Source organism: Xiphophorus couchianus, chromosome 4 (assembly GCF_001444195.1).
Source record: "Xiphophorus couchianus chromosome 4, X_couchianus-1.0, whole genome shotgun sequence".
Classification (NCBI taxonomy): Eukaryota; Metazoa; Chordata; class Actinopteri; order Cyprinodontiformes; family Poeciliidae; genus Xiphophorus; species Xiphophorus couchianus.
The window spans coordinates 11,120,709-11,141,530 of NC_040231.1; the positions used below are offsets into that span (position 1 = coordinate 11,120,709).

The 20,822-nt window shown below is 38.3% G+C and overlaps 1 protein-coding gene across 2 annotated transcripts in view; it reads right to left on the reverse strand.

Moving 5' to 3' along the window:
- The window catches only part of mdga1 (MAM domain containing glycosylphosphatidylinositol anchor 1), a 188,430-nt gene extending 170,373 nt beyond the window's left edge, over positions 1 to 18,057 (reverse strand). For both annotated transcript variants that reach the window (XM_028015734.1, XM_028015733.1), the window contains exons 1-2: positions 17,284 to 18,057; positions 16,222 to 16,311 (exon numbers count right to left, since the gene is read on the reverse strand). In XM_028015734.1, coding sequence (XP_027871535.1) covers positions 16,222 to 16,288 — 67 coding nt within the window. In that variant the 5' untranslated portion in view covers positions 16,289 to 16,311; positions 17,284 to 18,057. The remainder of the gene's footprint in view (positions 1 to 16,221; positions 16,312 to 17,283) is intronic.
- Positions 18,058 to 20,822: the final 2,765 nt, after the last annotated feature.

Sequence of the window (20,822 nt, forward strand, 5' to 3'; positions counted from 1 at the left end):
GACAGTAAAGTAGAGAGATTAAGGAACAACAGAAGCTCCAGAAACAGTAAAATAGTGTGCAGCACAGAAACATTTCTGTGACACCGCAACACTGTTCAAAAACACTCTGAGGACTCTCAGCCAAGAAAGCAATTGCCATCCACATTGTAGTGGGACTTATCACAAAACAACAACGAAATAAAATGTCAAAGATCATAATCATTCTTTTAATTTTGGAAAAACATGGCAAATACTTGTAATTGTTTAACTTACAGTTCCTGTTTAGTTCTATTAGGTCACCTGCTTTATTTATGTTAGACTGATAGGTTTATTTTAATTCCTAACCCACAGACAAAATGTAGTGATTGAGAAATTTCACACTAGTTGCTTATTGCATGTTAGGGAATATATATATATACACACATATATATATATATATATATATATATATATATATACAGTATATATTTGAGATTTATTGTCCTTGGTGCATTTAGCATCCAATAACTTTGTAATAGCGGTCTGTTCAGTGACACCTCCAAATAGCTATTTTGATCAGAACCTAAAACAATTGTATTACAACTAAGGCTAGATTTGAATGCATGTAATGAATCCAAACATTTTTCTGTTTGGATTGAACTGATCTGCTTTGGACTGATCAAAATTTTGTTTACATGCTGTTTGTCTGAATTGTAAAGTGCCAGGGGTTAAAATTTTAAAGTATTTTATTTTTATTTTTAATCCAATAACGTATGCGGAGCAAATATTTTTTTAGCTCCAAAACTTTCAAATTAATGATCTATAAAAATCGGTTTCTTAAGGCAAGCTATTTTATTTATTTAAACTTAAAGACACATCTATACTTTTAGATGAAAGTTCTAAAATAAATTCAAGTTCCTTGTTCCTTCAAAAACCACTAGCCTGGATAAACATTTTATTTCAATTTAATGAAAAAATAATTCCAAAAACCATAAATGAATAAGTTTAAACTGTTGAAAACTACAACCAAACTGCGGTGTAAGTTCATAAAAGAAGCCTCCAAGTGGAGACTTCAGCCATATATGATAAATCTGTTTTGTTGCTGGAGTCCAGTCAGAGTAGCCACAGATAGCAACTGAACCCTTTTTTGTCCCCCAAAATTTGTACAACATGTGAAACATACACCATATTTTGAACATGGTTTCTAACCAACATACTATATTGCACGAACTTGAAAGCACCCTCAGTCTTGACTTTTCCCACCTGTCTTTCACTTGTACTTGTGTGCACGTACTGCTGCTTCACCCTATTTGCTCTGACAGTGTATTTGTTTTTCCTCCCAGTTTTTCCAGGTTTCAGGCAGAGAGATATGGCACAGTAAGGTACAGACTGGGACTTTTTTTCAAACAGTGTAACATGGGAAAATAACTGTTTGCAAAACCTGAAAATAAAATCACAAATCTCTCAAATGGCCTTTGTATTACCTCTTGTTAGGGTTGCTAAATCACATGTCCAACGTACCAGATGTCCATTATTGTGCTCCAAAGGGTAAATCTCTGGCAGGTTTGTGTCATTTTGATTCTTTTGTAAGTAGATATTGCTTTTCAAAAGAACTACATGTAAGCGTATTATTTTTTTTCTATTTCAGTCTGGACTTAAGCAAATAAAGTTTAGGTCTCACCCTCTTTCCCACTTTCGCTCCTACTCTTACAGCGATTCTTTCCCTCTGTTCCTTTCTCATTTTCTAAGCCCCTTGTCGGTCTACCTCTGTCTCCAGGGAAGCCTTTCTTCTTTTAGCTGCTCTGTATCTGGCCCTGCCCTTTTCAATGTCACTCTCACTGTGTCCCTCTCCGTTTTTAATACATGCATTTTCTTCAGCCACATGTCGTGTCTTTTTTTTTTATCCCTTTCATGAGTCAGATCCCATCCACTTTATCACATGTCAAAATTGAATAACATTTCCATTAGAGTTGGACTGATATTTTAATGCCTGAGGTTGAAAGGTGTTGCTGTTGATGAATAAATGAGGACATACATTTTTCAGAGGTATATTTAATTCACTTGAGCTTTAGATATGTTTGATGAATTATGAAGGGGATCTCCTGTAACGTTTTTTTTTTTTTTTTAAGTCAGATATTTCATACATCACAGCTGCTAAAGTCTTACTTTTCAACTGTGTTATAACTGTACGGTCATGAGATCAGATGACAAATGGGAATACTGCTGAGTATCTTTGTATTCTTAAGTAAAAAGTGTGAAATTTACCTGATGCATAATCTTGCCTCACACTACATACTCCACAAATGAAGAATGGAAAAGAAATTACATTTTTGCAGGGTAACATGTCCTCACTGAGCCAGGGGCGTCACAGTAATTGAGTTCAAAAAAGAATTCTCATGTAATCATTTGGAAATAGAAAATCTAGTTATTTTTTTTACCCACATAGAATACATTTCTACAAACTTGCTTCTCTGAAATTCTTTGCCTTACTTTGACGACTTCAAAGAAGATGTAAACACAGGAGCTTTCCTTCATTTTACTGGTTTAATGGTGAGAGGACAGTCACTAACTGCTGTTTTTCTGAAAGGCATCCAAATTACTTCAAGTCAGAGAAGAACAGAAACTAAAGATGTACAGCAAAGTTAAAGAAGAAGATGTTTCAGCTTCGTGTAGTGCACACAAAAACCCTCAGGTTCAAACGTTCACCTACTTTCACTGCTTCTATTCACGTCTATTCAAATTATCTTTAGGCCCATAGAACATTTCTCACAGGCGGCTTCCTTGAATCTCCAAAATATGAATGTTTTTAAAGACCATAACAGTTGATATACTCAAATAACGTTTTTTTGTTTTGTTTTTTTCCAAATGCCTATCGTGTCATGTAACTGTTAACACAACCTGTCCATAAAGAGAACATAGAAAACTAAAACTTAGAATTATTTCACTTTGTTGCATTTGTGTGCAGTTATTTTTGCCTCCAAACTTTTATAAGCTTAATTGTGTAGTTTGACGATGTGATACAAAAGATAAAAAGAAGAGTAACTTTTAAAAGCTCTGTGAAAGATGTTTACTCATAAAAGAGCAGTACTTTGTTGCACATACTTTATGCAGCGCGTAAAAGTGACAAAACATTACACATGCGAAGAGATTGTGTGAGGGACTTTATAATGTGTTGATCACAGCAGTTGAATTATCTTCAAAAACAATAAAACATTACTCATCTATATAACATTATAATATCTTTTTTTTTTTATCCTATGTTTAGAATATTCCAGATAGCTGTCTCATTGTTTCAGATTAAGTGAGAGAAGTGCTGATTTTGACACAGTTTTTGAAAGTTTTTTTTTTGTTTTGTTTTGTTTTCTGGTTTCTCAACCAACTGCAGTCAGACTGTCAAATCAAAGCAGATACAAGCGTCCCAGACAGTCATCTGAATATCACCTCCCTCTATGCATCTTGAGGAGTGTGTTCACACCTGTATATAGTGTTTGAACATGAATGGACCGATCAGGAGACATCTTGGAGCCAGGTGTGAATAAAGTCTTAATGATTGTATTGCATTGGAGTAAAATGGATTGATGTGAATCATATCTGCATTCATTTGTCTTTTAAAGGTCCTTGAGATAACACCAGTCATACTTGGGAGTATAATAACTGCAGTAAACTGACATGGAATATGTTCTCCTTCATGAGAACATATTACATGTTCATGCATGCGTGGGTTCTCTCCAGGTACTCCCGCTTCCACCCAGTCCAAAAGCATGACTGTTAAGTTAATTGTTCTGGCTAACTCACTCTTGTGTATGAGTGTGAGTATGCATGATTGTTGGTCCTGTTTTCATGTGTTGCTTTGTGTTGGACTGGCGACCTTCCAGGATGTAACCTCACCTCTCACCCCGTCACTGCTGGAGAAAGGCACCTAAGTCTGAGAACGTCTACAAAAGCAGCATGACACAAAATGTAAAACTGTGACTTTGAAAACTACATTGTAACTTGATCATAAATCAGCCTATTCATGAATATAAGTATAACAGGTCGAAATTAGCACAGTCCAAGAGGTTCTCTGCATTTCCATTCTTCACAGAAAACTTAAGAGTCTGAATTGTTGTCACTTCAGCTCAGCTACCAGTCAGCAGGGTCAGAGTTTTAGGAGTGTTTTACTTGGAAAGCATATTTTTAGCCTTGAGCTGCTCCTTAAAGCAGAGGCATGAAGCAGACATTATACATTCATTTCCTAAACTGACGTTCTTTGAGACAGAGAGAGCCTCAAAGTACCTTTTTCCACGCCAACATGCAGTAACACAGTTAATCCTTTAAGACGGGCAGAAACAGAGGAATGGAAACATGTCCATGGCTGAATTCTTAACATTTTCTTAACATGCTTTTTCATATAATCAATGATATTAATTAAAACCAGCTCAAACTGCTAAATTATTAACACCAATGCTGTAGCTCAAGGGGCTTGTGAGCTTATTTGATGTTACTGAGGGAGTACATCAGTCTCAAAAGGTTGTGAAATACTGAACTTCACCAAGGGTACAAAATAGTTTATTCATGAAAATATGTGAAAATGTTTATTATTTTGCGGCAACATAAAACATAAATTTATATATCCAATGGTTAAAACTGTCCTGTCTGGTGAAAATAAGCGTAATTTAAAAATGAGAACTTTCTGCTTTGTATCATGCCTTAGTGTTTATTTCATTTTTTTACTTTAATGAGTAATGAGATGGCCGGTCGATGCACCTTTCACTCTGTCCTCATTTCCTGTAACTGTGTCTAACCTATGCGGTCTTCTTGCTCCCCAGTGTCAGCGTTCCAACCTGTTTCCCGAAAGCCTTTCTGCAGCTTTCAATGACAGTATGAGCTATGTCCTATATATGCTGAAAGTGGAGAAGTGGGTGGATTCTTGCCACTGAACTTTCAGATGATAGTGAGAATATGACAGGGCTTTGGAGGAGAAGGGTGCAGGACGTAAAGAAAGAGAAGGATACTAAGCAGAAGACGAAAGAAAATGAGGGGAATTAAAGGTTTTTTCTGCTGAAATCGTTTGGATGAAGAGAGGGAATTAAGATGTAAAGAGGGTGGGAAGGAAAGAAGTGGGTATGCTTTATTTGACATGCTAAGGGTATGCATGGCTGGGAAAAGAATCAGCGAGAAATGAGGAGGAGGGAAGGCATGAAGATGACAGGAACATCTTTTTTTGACAGGTAAAAGTTTAGTGGACGGGTAAAGACAGAGGGAGGGAGGAGGAGAGACGGATCAGGATGTGTAGCTGGTGGCAGGTAAATTGCTACACTGAGAACATGGTTACTTTCAGCATATCCAACAGATTATACCCCCATCTTCTCTGAGCCAGCTGAGATGGGCGGAAAAGGGATGGGAAAGTGTGAGACCAGCAGGCTAAAAGTGCGAACATTTTAAGTGTCAGAATTTTTTTACTCAAACTACCATTTGTAGGAGTGGGGGACAGAGGGATCTTTGCCACTTAGAGAGAGAAAATTTGAGACAGCTAGTGAGAATGGCAAAGAGGCAGGGAGAGGGTGAGCTCTCGGAGCAGCACGCATCACTGAATTATTGAGGCCAGATGTGTGTCAGAGCAAAAGATAGATTCTACTGTTGATCCCCTGTTGCTGTCAGAAAGTTTAGTTGGACATGACCGAATCCACCGATTGTGGTTGTTTGCTGTGGTTTCGGGATTTTCAGCCGAGCAAAAGGATCGTAAAGCCAAACGGTACAAACACAACAGTTTCAGTCAAATTGTTGGGTTCTTACTGCCCTGTAATATTTTCCATGACATTTTTCCAAAGGAGTCTTTGCATTTAGCTCTTGGGATAGATACAAGTGTGAGAAACGGGCAAGAATGGTTTCTGTTTGCTTTGAACAACAGGTCAAATATCTTGTTTTCTAAGTGAGTCGAGAAACAACCATTTAAAAATCCCCGAGGAGATTTACACCAAAAGCTGAAGAGAGTGCCAATACAGAAATTCTATTGTTTCTTTTTCACGACAATCTGAGTTTTCTTCCCACTTAATAGCGAAAAATGAAACGTTATTGTACTGTATTATATATACTATTATATAAAAACTAAAAGGACTTCATTGACACCTCTGGTTTTGTTGCTGTAGAGTGCTGAGAAAACATATTTCGGTGCATCGCAATAAAATTTTGGCAAATCATATTTATATCAGAATTTCATTTTAAAAAATAAAGTCAAACTTTTTGGGATTTATTACATGTCTATTCATTTATCTTCCTGTTAATTTTCATGTGTATCACTTTCAGTTAAAGAAACCTAAAATTCAGCTCCTCAGAAAAGGGGATTACTCCACAAGACCAATGAAAGGGAGTTTTAATTGTAAAATTTTAGGTAATTGGATACACAATCGTTGACAAAATCAACCATGGTTTCTGAGTTACCATGGTGATGAACCTTGGAAAAAATGTTATGCAGTGTTATGATACTAAAAATGAGTTGAACTTGAAGTCTCCTCTTTGAAACAAGTCTGGTTTAATAAAACAGATTATGTAATCCTGATGGGTTCTTTTGGATTAAAATACTCAAATCTCTGATTCTCATTATTTTTGTTGCTTTAGATACTTTGGTTATAAGCTTTATGTTTCCCCTTTGCTCATCTGTCTTATATGCCCTGACCAGCTGCTGTTTGTTTCTATCGTGCCTCAGTTTGTGAGGCCAGTCAGTGTTTCAGGCACCAGAGTTGCCCCATAGATTACCGTATCTCTTTTTATGTATTTTAGTTATTGCTCTGTTGGGAAAAAAATTGTTATAGTCATGCTAATCCACTTAATCTCTAAGGTTTATTTGTTTGGTTCCTGAAGGGATCAGAGCAATTGAAACAAATCCTGAACGCTGATTGATGCCGAGTTTCATAGTAAGTAGATCAGGAACCAATTATTCTTTCAGAGATGTTTGTACCATATCTCAAATAACTCTTTAAAGCTACCCTTCATCAAACTGACTTAAAAGACAAAACATTGATGTAGATGGCCATAAAAAAGTGCATCTATTTTCCCTTTGATTCAAACCTCTGAATAAGGACTGACAGATAAAAATGCTGCAAAGCTTTATGAGGTAATGTGCAGGGATACGTGTTGAGGACAACGGAAAGTGAAATGAAGGAGAGAAGAAGAAAGAACAAGTGACAGGGTAAGGGAAGTGCAAGAGGAGGCAGACGGTCTCTGATGTAAGCTATGTTCTCACCACTGTTCACAACCGTCCTGTTGCCTCCATAAATAAGTTAGATGCCAAATGTTCCCTCCTTCTCATGTCCAATGCGAATGCACAACATAACACACTTACTCACAGACCTTCCTCCTGCACTCCAAGGACAACGGCACAAAAAATGCAACTAAGACAAAGTGGAAATTAAACAGTATGATGTTCTGTGTCCCTAAAATGTGACTGGAGAGACAAGTACACACCTACACACCAAGACACATGCACACAAAAACATATATTTCCTCCTGAGGCCGAGCCAGCAAGAGGTGCTTGATAATGTCTGACAGAGTGACAGGACTACAGAGGAGAAAAGTGAAGTTTGCCTGACAGTTTTTTCCAACCCACAGGACGCCCACATTGCCCGGTAAAGCTCAGAACCACTCGGGGTGTGCATGCGTGTTTGTGTGTGTGCATGTGAAGGAGAAGGATACTGACAATTTTAAAGAGAGAGAGAGAGGGTCAGAGTAAGCTAATGATAAAAGTGCAGCAAAAGGTGAGCAGTGGAATTGGTGTTTCTGCACATGGATGTCTCTGTGTGTGCATGTGAAAACCGTGTTATTGTGCACATGATTGCATGTGGATGGGATGTGCATGAACTAGAGCATCATCCAAATGAAAGAGCGTCATGCAAGGTAAGGAGGTAAAAAGAAAATTTAAATAAATAAATAGTATGTGGGCTGCACTGTAATTTTAGAGAGAAAATTATAGTGATTCTGAAGGCAATTGAGAGCCTGCAAGGTACTCCTGTAGTTTGCAAAATTGCACAACATTTTTCTTGTTTTAATCTAGCTTTCATCTTTGATTTATATTTTGAATAAAGTTGCAGGAAAACATTCAAAAGGAAATTTGATAATAGCAAACAGTTTGTCAGGATGTGTTAATTCTCTTTCAGTGCGCTGTAGTAGTGATTAAAGCTGACTGGAAGCATAGAGTAAAAAAAAGATCAAAATAATATTCAAGATGAACACTGACAAAACCTATGATATTAAACAATCAAATTATTTGGATTACAATAATTTAGAAATGTTTCATGAAACGAATAAGTTGGAAACAAACTAGTGAGTAACTTGGGGTTAGTATTATTTCCATGTAAACTTTTAAAAAACTTGGACTAAATGGACAACGTTATATAAACTTTTTAGTCGTTAGTAAGTGTCAAGCTTACTTATTGGTCCTTTGGCAAGGCTTGGAAAGAAAATCAATAATAGACTTCAGCAGGGCTTTTCACAAGGATAAAGATAAACCAGTTAGGTGGTCCAGGGCTTCGCCCCACTGAAGAAAGATCTCAACATAGTGCATTGCAATTAATTAAAGTGCACAGAGTTTGAGCAGAGTTCATCGATTCACTAACTTACATATGAGTCCCGTTGTTATTTAAATACATTTTAATTGGAACAAGCTAACATTTACTGACCTTTGACTTTAAAAGTGGTGATTAAGTTAAATTAAATTGACTTTAAAAACTCTGATTAAGTCAAATTAATCATAAAGTTTCTTCTTTTGAGCAGTAAGAAGTCATAAGCTTTTAAGAGAACACATACATCTATATTAGCTACAAATAAATGGTTTGGATTAAGCCTCGATTGGTCTTAGCGAGACAGTCAGGAGGGGAGCTGAAAATGTTAGAGGGTAAGAAGGGATTCGTCCTGTCAAACTGTCACTTTCAAAAACCACCCAAAAAAAAAAAACCTGTAAAAGCGCACATGAGGTCAGTGTGACCACGTCGTACCGCGTCCAGAGTAAAAATCTTGTGGGGTCTTTTAATACCGCGGAGGGTTACAGTATATTTCTGTGGTAGACTCAACCAATCAAAGTTCAGACCTAAATGTAATGGTTGTTGACCCCCAAAATGACGACCCAACTCCACCCTGCATCCTTATATCTATCTCAGGGGTTTGAGTGTATCTTGTCAGAAGGTGATAAATCAAATGACCTCCCAATATGTTGTCTTAACTCTTTCATCCTTTACCCCTAGGTAGCAAGGCTAGTGTAAAACAGCTTCAGCGCATCACTGTGAGGCAGGTCTGTGGCTCCGCTGCTGACCTGTGGGTTAATAGAAATGTTGTCAGGCTTTAATATCCAGTCAAGCACAAATATAAAAGGCAAGGAGAAAAAGGAGAAGCACAAAGGATCAAGAGGAAAAATGCATCCAAAAAATATCCATCTATCCATCCATGTTGGAAAGACATGTTTTAATTGGAAGAAATGTAATATAATGTAATAAAAGAAACAGTCACTCAATTTCTGATGACATTACTGATTATATTCACCTAGAGTGGATGTATTTTGTTAATGTGTGCTTTTGTTGTTTCTCATGTTGTGAGGACAGAAATCTGTTCAAACAGGCGCTTTGTGTATGCATGCACACACTCCGGAAAGCACACCTGTGAAAACATTATATGTGGACACATGCAGAAAAACTGAGCAAAGAGGGAAAGAGTGGGAGAAACATGGTGGGTGTCGGATCGTGGGAGGTGAGAGATTCTAATCATCTCTAGTTTAATGCTTCAGTCTCTTCTTATCACTGTCTGCCCTCCCCTTCTCCTCTCTTCCTCCTTTGCCTCAGAGCCACCAATAAATTATGGATGCTTATTAGAAAAAGGGCAATATTCAGCATCCCAAATAAACTCCGCGGCAGGAGACATAAAAGAGACGCAAACAAAAAGTGCTGATCTGAGGAGTGGAAGAGCTGGAGTTCCCGGGAGCAGGTGCTCAGGCCAGTTAAACATGGAGTGATCTCTTTCTAGGTCATCGACATTAAGGCCGTGTGGCCGTAGCCAAAGTAGAGGAAGCACCCGAGTCTTTTGCATCTGTGGTAGCCAAATACCGCTGAATGTAGAGGCAGAAAGTGGTACTGCGACAACAGAGATGTAAACTCCAAAGACAGTGTTGAAAGGCACACTTCAGAATACCATGTGGGAATAGAATTATCGACTTTGTCTTTATTGCTGTGTGATGGACAGGAGATCTGTTAGTCCATCACACTGCGAGATGCAGTCATTGTCCCTCTCACCCAATGATAACAGCACCAGACCATAAAACACAGAAACAAGGTTTTTGAATTTCATTGGAGTCAAAAAAAATACATAAACAAAGTACTGCAGTGGAAGCAACAAAAATTATATCCATTTTGATCTTTGACTACATACAACCAACAAAGTGGGCTACTTTGCCTGCAGGGGTAATACAAAGTAGTGGATTTAGTTGAGAGGTGTCAGCGCGGCAGCAGGGACAAAAGCTGTTGTTGAACTGAGTATGATTTCAGAGTCTCTTTAAACAGGCAGGAATCCCTTGTTTACAACATTATTCAGGTTTAGCTAAAGACAAAAACAGCAAATGGGACATTCTGAACCTTGTTTTTCTTTGCTGTGTTTCACGTTATGACACATACTGCAGGTAGTCATAGTTACATATCTGTGTCTACTGAAAATTGTATTTACTTAAGCACATACATTGGTCACTGCTGGTGCTCTAACTTAAAGCACATTATTCCATTCAAAATAGAAAATTACACACTCACCACCAGGCACTTTATTAGATGAAATTGAAACTTCCTACTACCGGTATGCTTACCCTTTTGCCATAAGAACTACCTTGGTTCTGTTTGTAACAGAGTCAACAAGGCGTCTCAAATACTTTTTTGAGAAGTGGGTCCATATTGACATGGAAGCATTGACAATTTATCAGCTGAATGTTCAAGTCGCAGTTTGATAATCCAACCACATCCTAAAGTCAGTCTGAGATCTGGTGACTGTGGGCTACACTGGACGGACTCACTGAAAGCAGCTTGAAATGATTTGAGTTTTGTGACATGATGATGCCTCATCCTGCTGCAAGAAGCAATTAAAACGGGGGTGCCCTGGTCCAGTCCTAAGAAGATAGCACCCTGCAACTTTTAGATTACTTTTTTTCTCCATCAGACCTGAATCAGTTGGCTGAATTTCCTCATCATCATGTAACTGAGCTCTGTGGAGGGCAGAAACGAGGCATACATTTGGTTCAAGAGTGTTGGAGAAATAGTACATCTAGAAGTTGGAGGATAGTAACTCTCGGGAACTGGATAAGGACATAGTCAGCAATAATATTCAAGAAGTGTGATTTGGTACTAAGGAGCGCAAAGTGTGCCTAGAAGGTATCCCCCACTTTATTGCATAACCAACAGCAGTATAAACTATTAATATAAGGTTCAATTTCAGAAATAATCAGACCATCTACAATGCAACACTCTAAATCACTTCTACTCTATCCCCATTCTGATTCTTGTTTTCAACAAAAAAAATTCTTTACCAAGTCTAGATGGCTAAATGCAATAACTTTCTACCATGTGATTGGTTGATTCTCTGTTTGTGTTAAGCAAACAGAGAATAAAGATGGTGTATAAGAAATGAGGCAACAATAGAGTGTAATGAATCTCTGATAGAGATAAACTGGACTGAACTCTTTTCAACTTTTAACTCCGGATTATAGTAACTGCAATAACCTTCCTGTAGCTAACAAAGCTACTGATATGAACTTAATATGAACGCAAATATACACAGCCACACATGTATGCTGAGTTGGTAAAAATAAAAAAATAAAAAACTGAATTAAATATGTATCCCAAACATTCAAATTTTCCTCGGGCGACATCTTCAAAGTGATATTAAATTAGTGTGCAATTTAGGTACATTTAACTTTTACAGTTTTTGCATTTCTTGCAGTGTTTTTGCTTTATGGCCAAGGGCAAGGCCTCTCCTCCTCTGCTACTGCTGCTACAGCCCTACTTAAAATTAAAAAAAAAAAAAAACCCTGTTAAGCAAAGTCATTGATTTAAGTTCATTAAATTTCCTGTTAACAAGCACATAATGAAGCATCGTATTGCAGGCTAATGCAGTCTGGATTCCATCTACAGCAGCAGCTAATGGTGCTGTGTGACTTTGTCAAGCAATCAATAATTTGGTGTCTCTGTGAACTCTGCTGCCTCGCACAGTAAGATGTGACGCAGTGTCACGGAGATGGAAAGACACTTTTTTTTTCTGGTACACTCTGTCTGTGTTCAGTGGCTCTGTGAAGGATGAACATCATTCAAGATTGTCCTGACATTTTCCAAACCTCCCTTTCTGCTACAGCGTGTTGCAATTTGTTGCATGCGAATGCATGCCACATCAAACTTAGAATGCCCCCAGACTGCAGTATATCCAGAGTAAATTGAAAATCACGTTATATGTATGCAGGGATGGATGTGTGGAGATGCATGTAAAGAGCTTGTCCCAGAGAGAAAACAGTGAAAATATGGTAATAAACAAGACATTATATATGATCCTATCAGCCTTAACAAAGCGGGATTTGTAGAAACATATGGTATGCAGCTTTTTGCTCCCTCCTTGAAATAAAGCGTTACACTACCTTGGTACCTGCCAATTTGCAATCTGACAGACAGCTGTTACAAGCTTTCTGACAACCTATCAGAATTCAGAGAAGAGCAATCAATACCGAACTGCTGCAAGAAAAACAGTGACCGATCCATGATTCCCTGCTGAGCCAGCAAACTGTTGCAAAGTGAAGAAAAGTGTGGCTGCCGCAGACAAACACGTCCCACTCAGGCTCTCGCACGGCAACGTACACACACACGCACACACACAAACTTCGAGGTTTAGAGGCTTGGACACTTCCCACACTTTGATGCACGAACACCTGCATGCACAGATTCACACAAGCACAAACTGACAACAACACATGCATCCAAACACACCCTGGAGAAGGCAACAGTAAATGAACCTCACAGGCGTCCAAACCGCCGACATCAATCAGGCACACTTCGCCGTTCGGTTCCCGACGGGCGCTGAGTCGCATCTGTCTGCTAAAGCAAGTGCTAAACAATTCCAAAGTGATGGAAAGCATTTTATGCATATGTGCGTGCAGCGTGCCAAACTCGTTGGCTCTCTTCCCTGTTCCTCCCAAATTGTGTTGTTTACCACATTTGTGTAAATTGTGAGACCGACTGCTTTCTTGGAATGAGTCCTCTCAGTAGTCAAGTTTTACCAATGCACAAGAAAGGTGTTGCACAGGTATGCACAGCTGAGCACCGCCACGTCCGGTCCCACGTGATCCACCTGGGAGATTGGTTCCTGTGAGTGCCGGCCAGTACATTCTCACAAAGCCCTGGGGCTTCTCTTCCCTTGGCAGTGACTAAAGGGGCCCAGGTGCGCAGTACAGAATCATGCCCAAGTACGTATATACTTTTTACATGGATATGCACAAAAAAAAGGCACATATGACTGATTTGAACAATTTTAGAATTTTATGTTATGTTCATGAGAAAAGGTGTTTGAGAGATAGCAGTTAGCTGTGGCTATAAGAAGCATAGAGTGCTGAAGTACTGTACATCTGTGGTAGCTGTCTGAGCACTGCCAGTATGCTGGCTGAAATAAGACTTGTGCACTTTTATCTTGACAGTCTTCTGTTAGGACATACTGTGTGTATATATATATATATATATATATATATATATATATATATATATATATATATATATATTCCTGTTAACAAGCACAGAACTAAGTGTACATATATATATATATATATATATATATCTATATATATATATATATATATATATATATATATATATACAGTATATCTTGTAATGAAATAATACAAACTGTCATGAAAACTAAAGGATCATCACCTTTTATTTTAATTATCATGATAAGTAAAGCATGCAGGGATTCTGTACAAAAACGTCTATAAAATACTACTAAATGTAGTTATGACAAACTATTGCTTAAATCTATGCATCAAAAAAACAAAACAATTCTCACTTACTTGCTACATATTCATGTTCAATAAAGTGCAGTCTCCTATTTTTAAAACACAAATACAACTAAAGGAAACACATATGTATATATATACTGTCATTAAATAATGATAGTTAATAGCATTATTATTAGATTGCACATTTAAAGCAATATGTTACATTATCTGGGTATCAGTAGAAAATTTTAATTAAAACAATCACATCATGATGCATTTGTTTTACATTTTTGTGATAACACGTTGACACTGTGAAACCATGGAAGCCCTAATCTAACTTAAGAAAACTATTTACATTCATTGAGCTTATACTGTTGCCAATTTCATAGTGAGAATTATGTTTAATTTTAATAGTAAAACAAAGTAACATTTACTTAATAACCTTTTCATTAATGAAAATGATTTTAATTTCCTCAATTAAAATGACACTGACCCGGCCTCGTTAAAAATAAAATTAAAACCACTCTAAGCGATGATGTTGATCTAACCCGGATGTTTCCCACTACAACACAAGTACGTCAATAAAAAGAAACTGTATGTGATTTATTACAATTTTTAACTTATGTTTATGCAGCAAGTTAATTTTTTGAGTACACACGCACAGTGACCGATCCACACTTTGATACCCAAACACCTGCATGCACAGATTCACACAAGCATGGACTGACAACACCTTCATCCAAACACACCGCGGGAAAGGCTGCACAACAAAACCTGTGAACCCTCTTCAATCGAATGCATGCTTCTAACAGAATTCATGATGGACAAATGTTAGCAAACTGTGAATGAGCCCGAAGCCAACTTTAAACAATTTTACACAACTGTGAGGGGAAATAATGAGGACAAAAAGCACAAGATCGAACCGATAGGAAACAACTAATCAAACGGATTGTACTGAGAGTAAGCTTTATTAAGGATCCCAGATGTTCTTAACATATATTCTACAACATGTGTGCTAAAAGGGTTTTGAACAAGCAGAAACTGCTTGTCACGCCATAAAAGCATACAGAGCTGTGTATTTCACATAAGTACAGCTCAATTTTTTTTTCTTCTAGCAAAGTTTGACATTTCCAGTGAAACTGAAAGACTTTTGAGGAATACATTCAGAGCTGTCTCGCTGCATTAACACTGACATTTCTGCTGTCGAGGACTACAAAACGTCCAAGGCTGTAAAGGAGGATTCCCCAAAAAACATGCAACTCGTGTTATATTAAATAAACCACGACGAGATCTGCGAACCGTCTAAGTTGTTTGTACTTTACACTCATATTGATTAGTCAGCAGGACTGTGAAGTATCAGACTAGTGCAAACCTGATTACTTAGCAAGGACTTTTACGCAGGCCTACATGCTTCTGCAAATCAAAGACTGTCAGCGTCTCTCAGCGTGACGGCGGGATGCAGGATTGTATGTGACAAGCACACTCTGTGCAACTGTGACAAAACAGAGCTTGTTTCCAATGGCTGCCACATTTCTCCAAAAGTCAAAATCAACGTATCAAAGCAGACAGAAGAGTTTTGTGTGTTCGCCTTGCCCAGAGGGACAGGAGGATGCATGTCTGGCCAGGCGCCTGTAAGCTCGGGAAACTGAGCCTCTGTAACACACAGTGAGGCTGCAGTCTTGAGAGGGCACAAATCTGAGGCCTTATCCTCAAAAGCGCAGAGTGACTGTCCTGTTTAACCTGACAAAAGACGAGCCGCATCCCAGAGAGCTTTGCCATGCTTATCCTCGCCTTCAAAACCTACTCGGGGTGTGTGGGTGTGTGAGAGCAGCTGATTCACTAAGCATGGGAATTTTTGATGACAACAATTTTCAGACGGTTCGAGTTTGAAAATTTGTTTAGTGAAGCAAAAAGTAACTCTGCAACTCGGCCACTTCTTTAAAATGCATGATTTAGATTCTAAAAACACTGAACAGAACTGATTTCAAGCAATAGGAAGGTTAAATTATAGTTACACTGTTAGATGTTCTGCAGCTTTTCTACCAAAGAAATGTTCTCTTCAGGATACAGTCTGTCCACCGGGAGCTGTTCTGGCAGTAGCTTAAAGGCCGTTACTGGGAGCCTATTAGGGTGTCATGCTGACATGTGGGCTATAAAGATTCTACAGTGAGTTAAAAAATGAACTAATTCTCATCACTAACACAACGTGGCTAGGTCGGTCTGAACTTGCCAAGCATGGAAGGAGGCTGCAGTCTGGATAATGAGGAAATAAATTGTCATCGTCCTCTTACCGTAAACTCCTTGCCCCCAAACAAGAGGATGCACACTGGAAAACAAGACAATCCAGAAAAGCTCCATGTTCAGCTCAGCTCCGTCATAACCTGAGAGAGGCAAGAATGTTGAGGTGAGAACAGGGAAATAAAAAATAAAAATAAAGAGTTTCTTTCGTTTCTTTTTTTTTTCTTTTTGTTTGCTTTGTTCTTTTTTTCTTTTTCATGTCCAGCTGTGTCTCTTTCAACCCCGTAAGCCGTGACAATAATGTTTCGGAGCAATTTACTGCGCGCTGCAACGCCTACATCGCCTCATTCAATTTAAAGGGCGGGTAATTCAATCACGACAGCGTGGATTATACAGAGCTTACAAGCGGCGCTGTGTGTTAGAGAATTGGAGATTGACGGGATTGTTGAGGGTTTGATGTTTGGCTTCTGTCTCCTGCTGAGGCAGGTGTAGTCGGGACAGGAGCGGACCGGAGGATTACAGCGCAGTGAGGAAGGACGGTGGATTAAAAACAAGTGGAGCAATACATCCACTTTTTACTCCAAACATCCTAAAATAACAAATTGCCGTTTCCAGATAAAAACAGCATAGTTTTTATTTTCCTTCTTTTTTTTTTTTTTTTTTTTTTTTAGTCTAGCTGCATGGACCGATGTAGATGCTGCAGGTTTTGGTTCGGAATCGGTGGGAAAACCGAGGAAGAGGAATGAAAATGAGAAGGAGTCGGGAGATAATGAAGCCTATTGTGTGACTCCTCTGACCTAACATGTTTTTATAACCGGATGGCTGCATTGGCAGGTTGCATTAGAAGAAGGCGAGCTGTGATTAAAGTTTCATTGTGACGCGTGGGAATTAAAGCAAAGCGGAGATAGAAATAAAAAAAAAAAAGCTTTAAAATCGCACAAGTTGAATGGCTTAAGCGCAAAACAGAATATTATGAGACTGATGATAAACTTTGAGACCATATTGTGTAAGTAAACAGCTTTTTTTGTTGTTTTTATTTTAATTTTTTTTTAAGAAGCAAAGTACAAGTTCATTAAAAATGTAAGATGGATACAAATTCAACGCCTGGGTCCTACCTTGTATCTCCAGGTGCTGCGCACTCCTCCCGGCTCAGCAGCAAGAAATCCTCCGATCTCAGCTCCTCTTCTCCTAAAACACCAGTTGAAAAGTTATATATCCTCTTCCACGGAGAGCGTGAAAAACAAAACTCCAGTCGGAACACCGATGTAGTGAAGTAGCGCGTTCCAAAAGAATTTCCACTTGAACTTTTTGTTGTTGTTGTTGTTTTAAGTGCGGCAGCGAAGCGCACAGCAGAAGTGATGATGGAGTCTCCTCCTCACAAATATAAAAAAGTGAAAAAAAGAAAAGAAAAAGAACCTAAACCTTCTAAAAAAAAAAAAAAAAAAAGGAACCCAAGCAAGTCCCTTTAAATATATAAATATATACCCTAAACCTTGACTACTCCTTGAATTTACTGAGAAAGGCGTGGTTGAATTGCTGCCTTTGGCCGGTGACAGTCTAGTGGAGCCTCTCTAAATGATGCGCTCTGAGAATGAGCTCCACTCTCCGCTTGTTCAATCAGCACTGTGTCTGTGGAGTCCGGGGGATGCTGGCCAAGTGGAATGTGTGCAGACTGAGAACGACCGCCCCTGTCTGTGCGTGGAGAGAGAGAGAGAGGGAGAGGCACAGAGAGGAGAGGGGAGGGAGGAGAGGGGAGGACAGGCGCGGGGATGCGCTCAAGCTTCACAGCTCCACACTGAACAGGTTGTCAAAGAAGCATCACTGCTCCCACTCCCAGTTTGTTTTCCGCTCTCACTTAGGTTTCCACAGGACGCCTTTTCCATGCCAAAGGGCGCGGTGGTCTTCCTCTTTTTCAGTCTATCCTTCTATTTGGTGCTCGCCAACAATCTGTGCCTATTGAAAAGCGCTCTGGAAACTTCTTTACTTTGATGCAGGACTAACCAACCAACGCAAACAACCACTAACCTCACTGCGTAAGCCAGTGAGAGCACTGCTTAAAAAGCATTGCTTTTTAAGAGAGCAAAACAACAAACAAGCAAACAAAAAATCATGGTTGACCTAGTACCCGTGCACACACCGACTATCTCCCTCCTACATCCACTCGTTCAATTCCTCCTGACGCTGTTCGCGCGACGTCTGTGTGGGGCCACAGGAGGGCGTGTTTCAGTTCACAGCCCCACTATGATGTTTGTTCTCGAGTGATGGGATTTGAAATCAGCTTGTGTTGAGAGAACCTCCCTTCAACAGATGAGTTCAGTTCGTCACTGAAAAGGTCCTCCAAGAAGAATTACTGGATGCTTTAAAAGTGACTTTTAGTCATCCAACAATTTTGAACCGATACCCGAGCTGTGAAAAGCAAGAAATCAATATGGATAATTTAAAGTTAAGGAATAAATATGTTACAATGCAGAAAAAATAATGAAAGTCTGACTTAAAGCATGTAAATTTAAGAAGGCGATCTGGCTTGTAAACTCCTCAGACCTGTAATGTGACAATAAACTTTAATGAAACAGTCCATTGTCATATTAACCTCCAACTGTTTCTAAAGTGTCAGGAGTATTATTATGCTTTCATTATATTATATACATGAGAGCCCAAAACTGAGATAACAGCAAAAACATTAAGTAGAAATAGGTAAGATAATTAATTTATTAACTTACATAGCCCTTGAGTAAAAAAAAAAAAATTTCACATAAGAGGAAAAAATAATACCCAGTTGAAAATTATCTAAATAAAATCAAAGTAAAGAAAATAACTCTTGTATAATTTTGTCTGAATAGTTGCTTATTCAGTGGCTTTTTAAGTAAGATACTAAAGTGTAAGTATAGAGACGAGACGGAGGAAGTTTCTTCCAAAGTCTTGGTTTGGGCTAGAAAGAAACCCGTGAATATAGGCAGATTCATCAACGACCTTTGACCTGTTGATTTGAGGAGGAGGAATGTAGTTTCAGCAGTTAGTTGTACTGAGGAGCTTGACCTTTTAAGGTCCTGAAAGTTAGAACTAAAAGTTTCAAATTAAGGCCTCAGGGCTGTGCATTTTGCACATTCTGAACTCAATCTAAATTGGAAAACACACCTGTGTTTTATTAAAAATATTAAAAAATGTGACTCCTTACTGAAGATTGTTTTCACCAGCAATGTAGAAAATGGTGCGAGTGTTTTTGCAAACTTATTAAAATTAGACAACCAAGAAATCCTATTCATGCAAATATTCCCAGCCATTGCTTGATACTTTTTTTATTCACCTTTGGCAGCAAAAACAGCCGCAAGTCTTTTTGAGTAAGATGCCACAAGCTTAGCGCACCTATCCTAAGGCAGTTCCACCAATGGTTCTGTCCAATACTTCTGAAATTTCCACGAGGTAGAAGAGAGATATTCATCAGATTCAAGTCTGAGACTCCTGGATATTTACAGAGTCTGAAGCCACTGCTTTGAGAGCTCCATCACGTGCTTTGGGTTATGACAACCGGATATTTAACACAATGCAATTTAACATATTTTGGAATAAGGCTGTAACATAAAATATGGAAAAATTGAAGCACTGTAAATACATTCCAAATGTATTGTATTGCCTGAATTGCTGATGAATATCTGTCGGCCACGTAATTGTTGTGCTAGTTTGCTTCAGGTACTGATTTTGCAGTCTCAGGATATTGAGTTGACCATGTTTTTTTGCATATTATTAAAGCATGCAGCTGCAAGCCAGATTAATCTCTCCACAGACCTCAGTACTTATCAGATCTCTGTGCAAAGGTTAACCAAAGAAAAGATTTCTTATTGTTTTATTTCACAACTGTATGTTTTAAAATAACCAAAAGTTGTTTTTGTAAGAGAAATCATTCTAATGTGTTTTGTTATATCTGACATCTAACAAATAGTGTTAGCTGCAGCGTGTGCTGCTCTGGGTGAATTGCGACTAAAGGTCCTGTTCTTCAGCATGAATCATCCATTCCTGTAACCACTTTTTATTTGGTTTCATGGAAAATTGATTCAGCTGCCCTAATTTCTAAGTAGGACCGACTGCTCCCACCAACATGTATCCATTGGAGATGACTGTTGCTCACTAGAAGGAATTTGTAAATGATATTCTTTCTTTAAGGAAACAGTAAAATGTATGAACTTAGAGCGATCACCTTACAAATATTCACCTGTGCATTCTGCAGGAAATTCTTTGCACTTTGTATAACTTCTGTACAGAAGTGGCCATTCTGCAAAAAAAAAAAAAAAGTAAGGGAAACATGAAAAACTGAAAACCTTTTAAGTAAAATCTTAAATATGTTCAACTGAAACATATTATCCAGGCAAAATCTTTAAAATATTAATTTGCTTTACTTTGTAAACTCAGTTTAAACTATACATTTCGGTTAAAAAAGGGTTGTTTTAGAAAGCAATTTGTGAAAATTGATTAATATTCATAAATATTGGATTCAAAGTTTTTTTGATAGATTTGCAACCTTTTAATGTTAATCTTTCTGTATCAAGCTAATCAATAACATATACAGTTCAGTCATTTCTGGGTAACACAGTGCGCCAAATATTTTGGGATTCATTGTGACATTCCTAAACTGAGTAAAGACTCTGCGTCGTTACCTAGC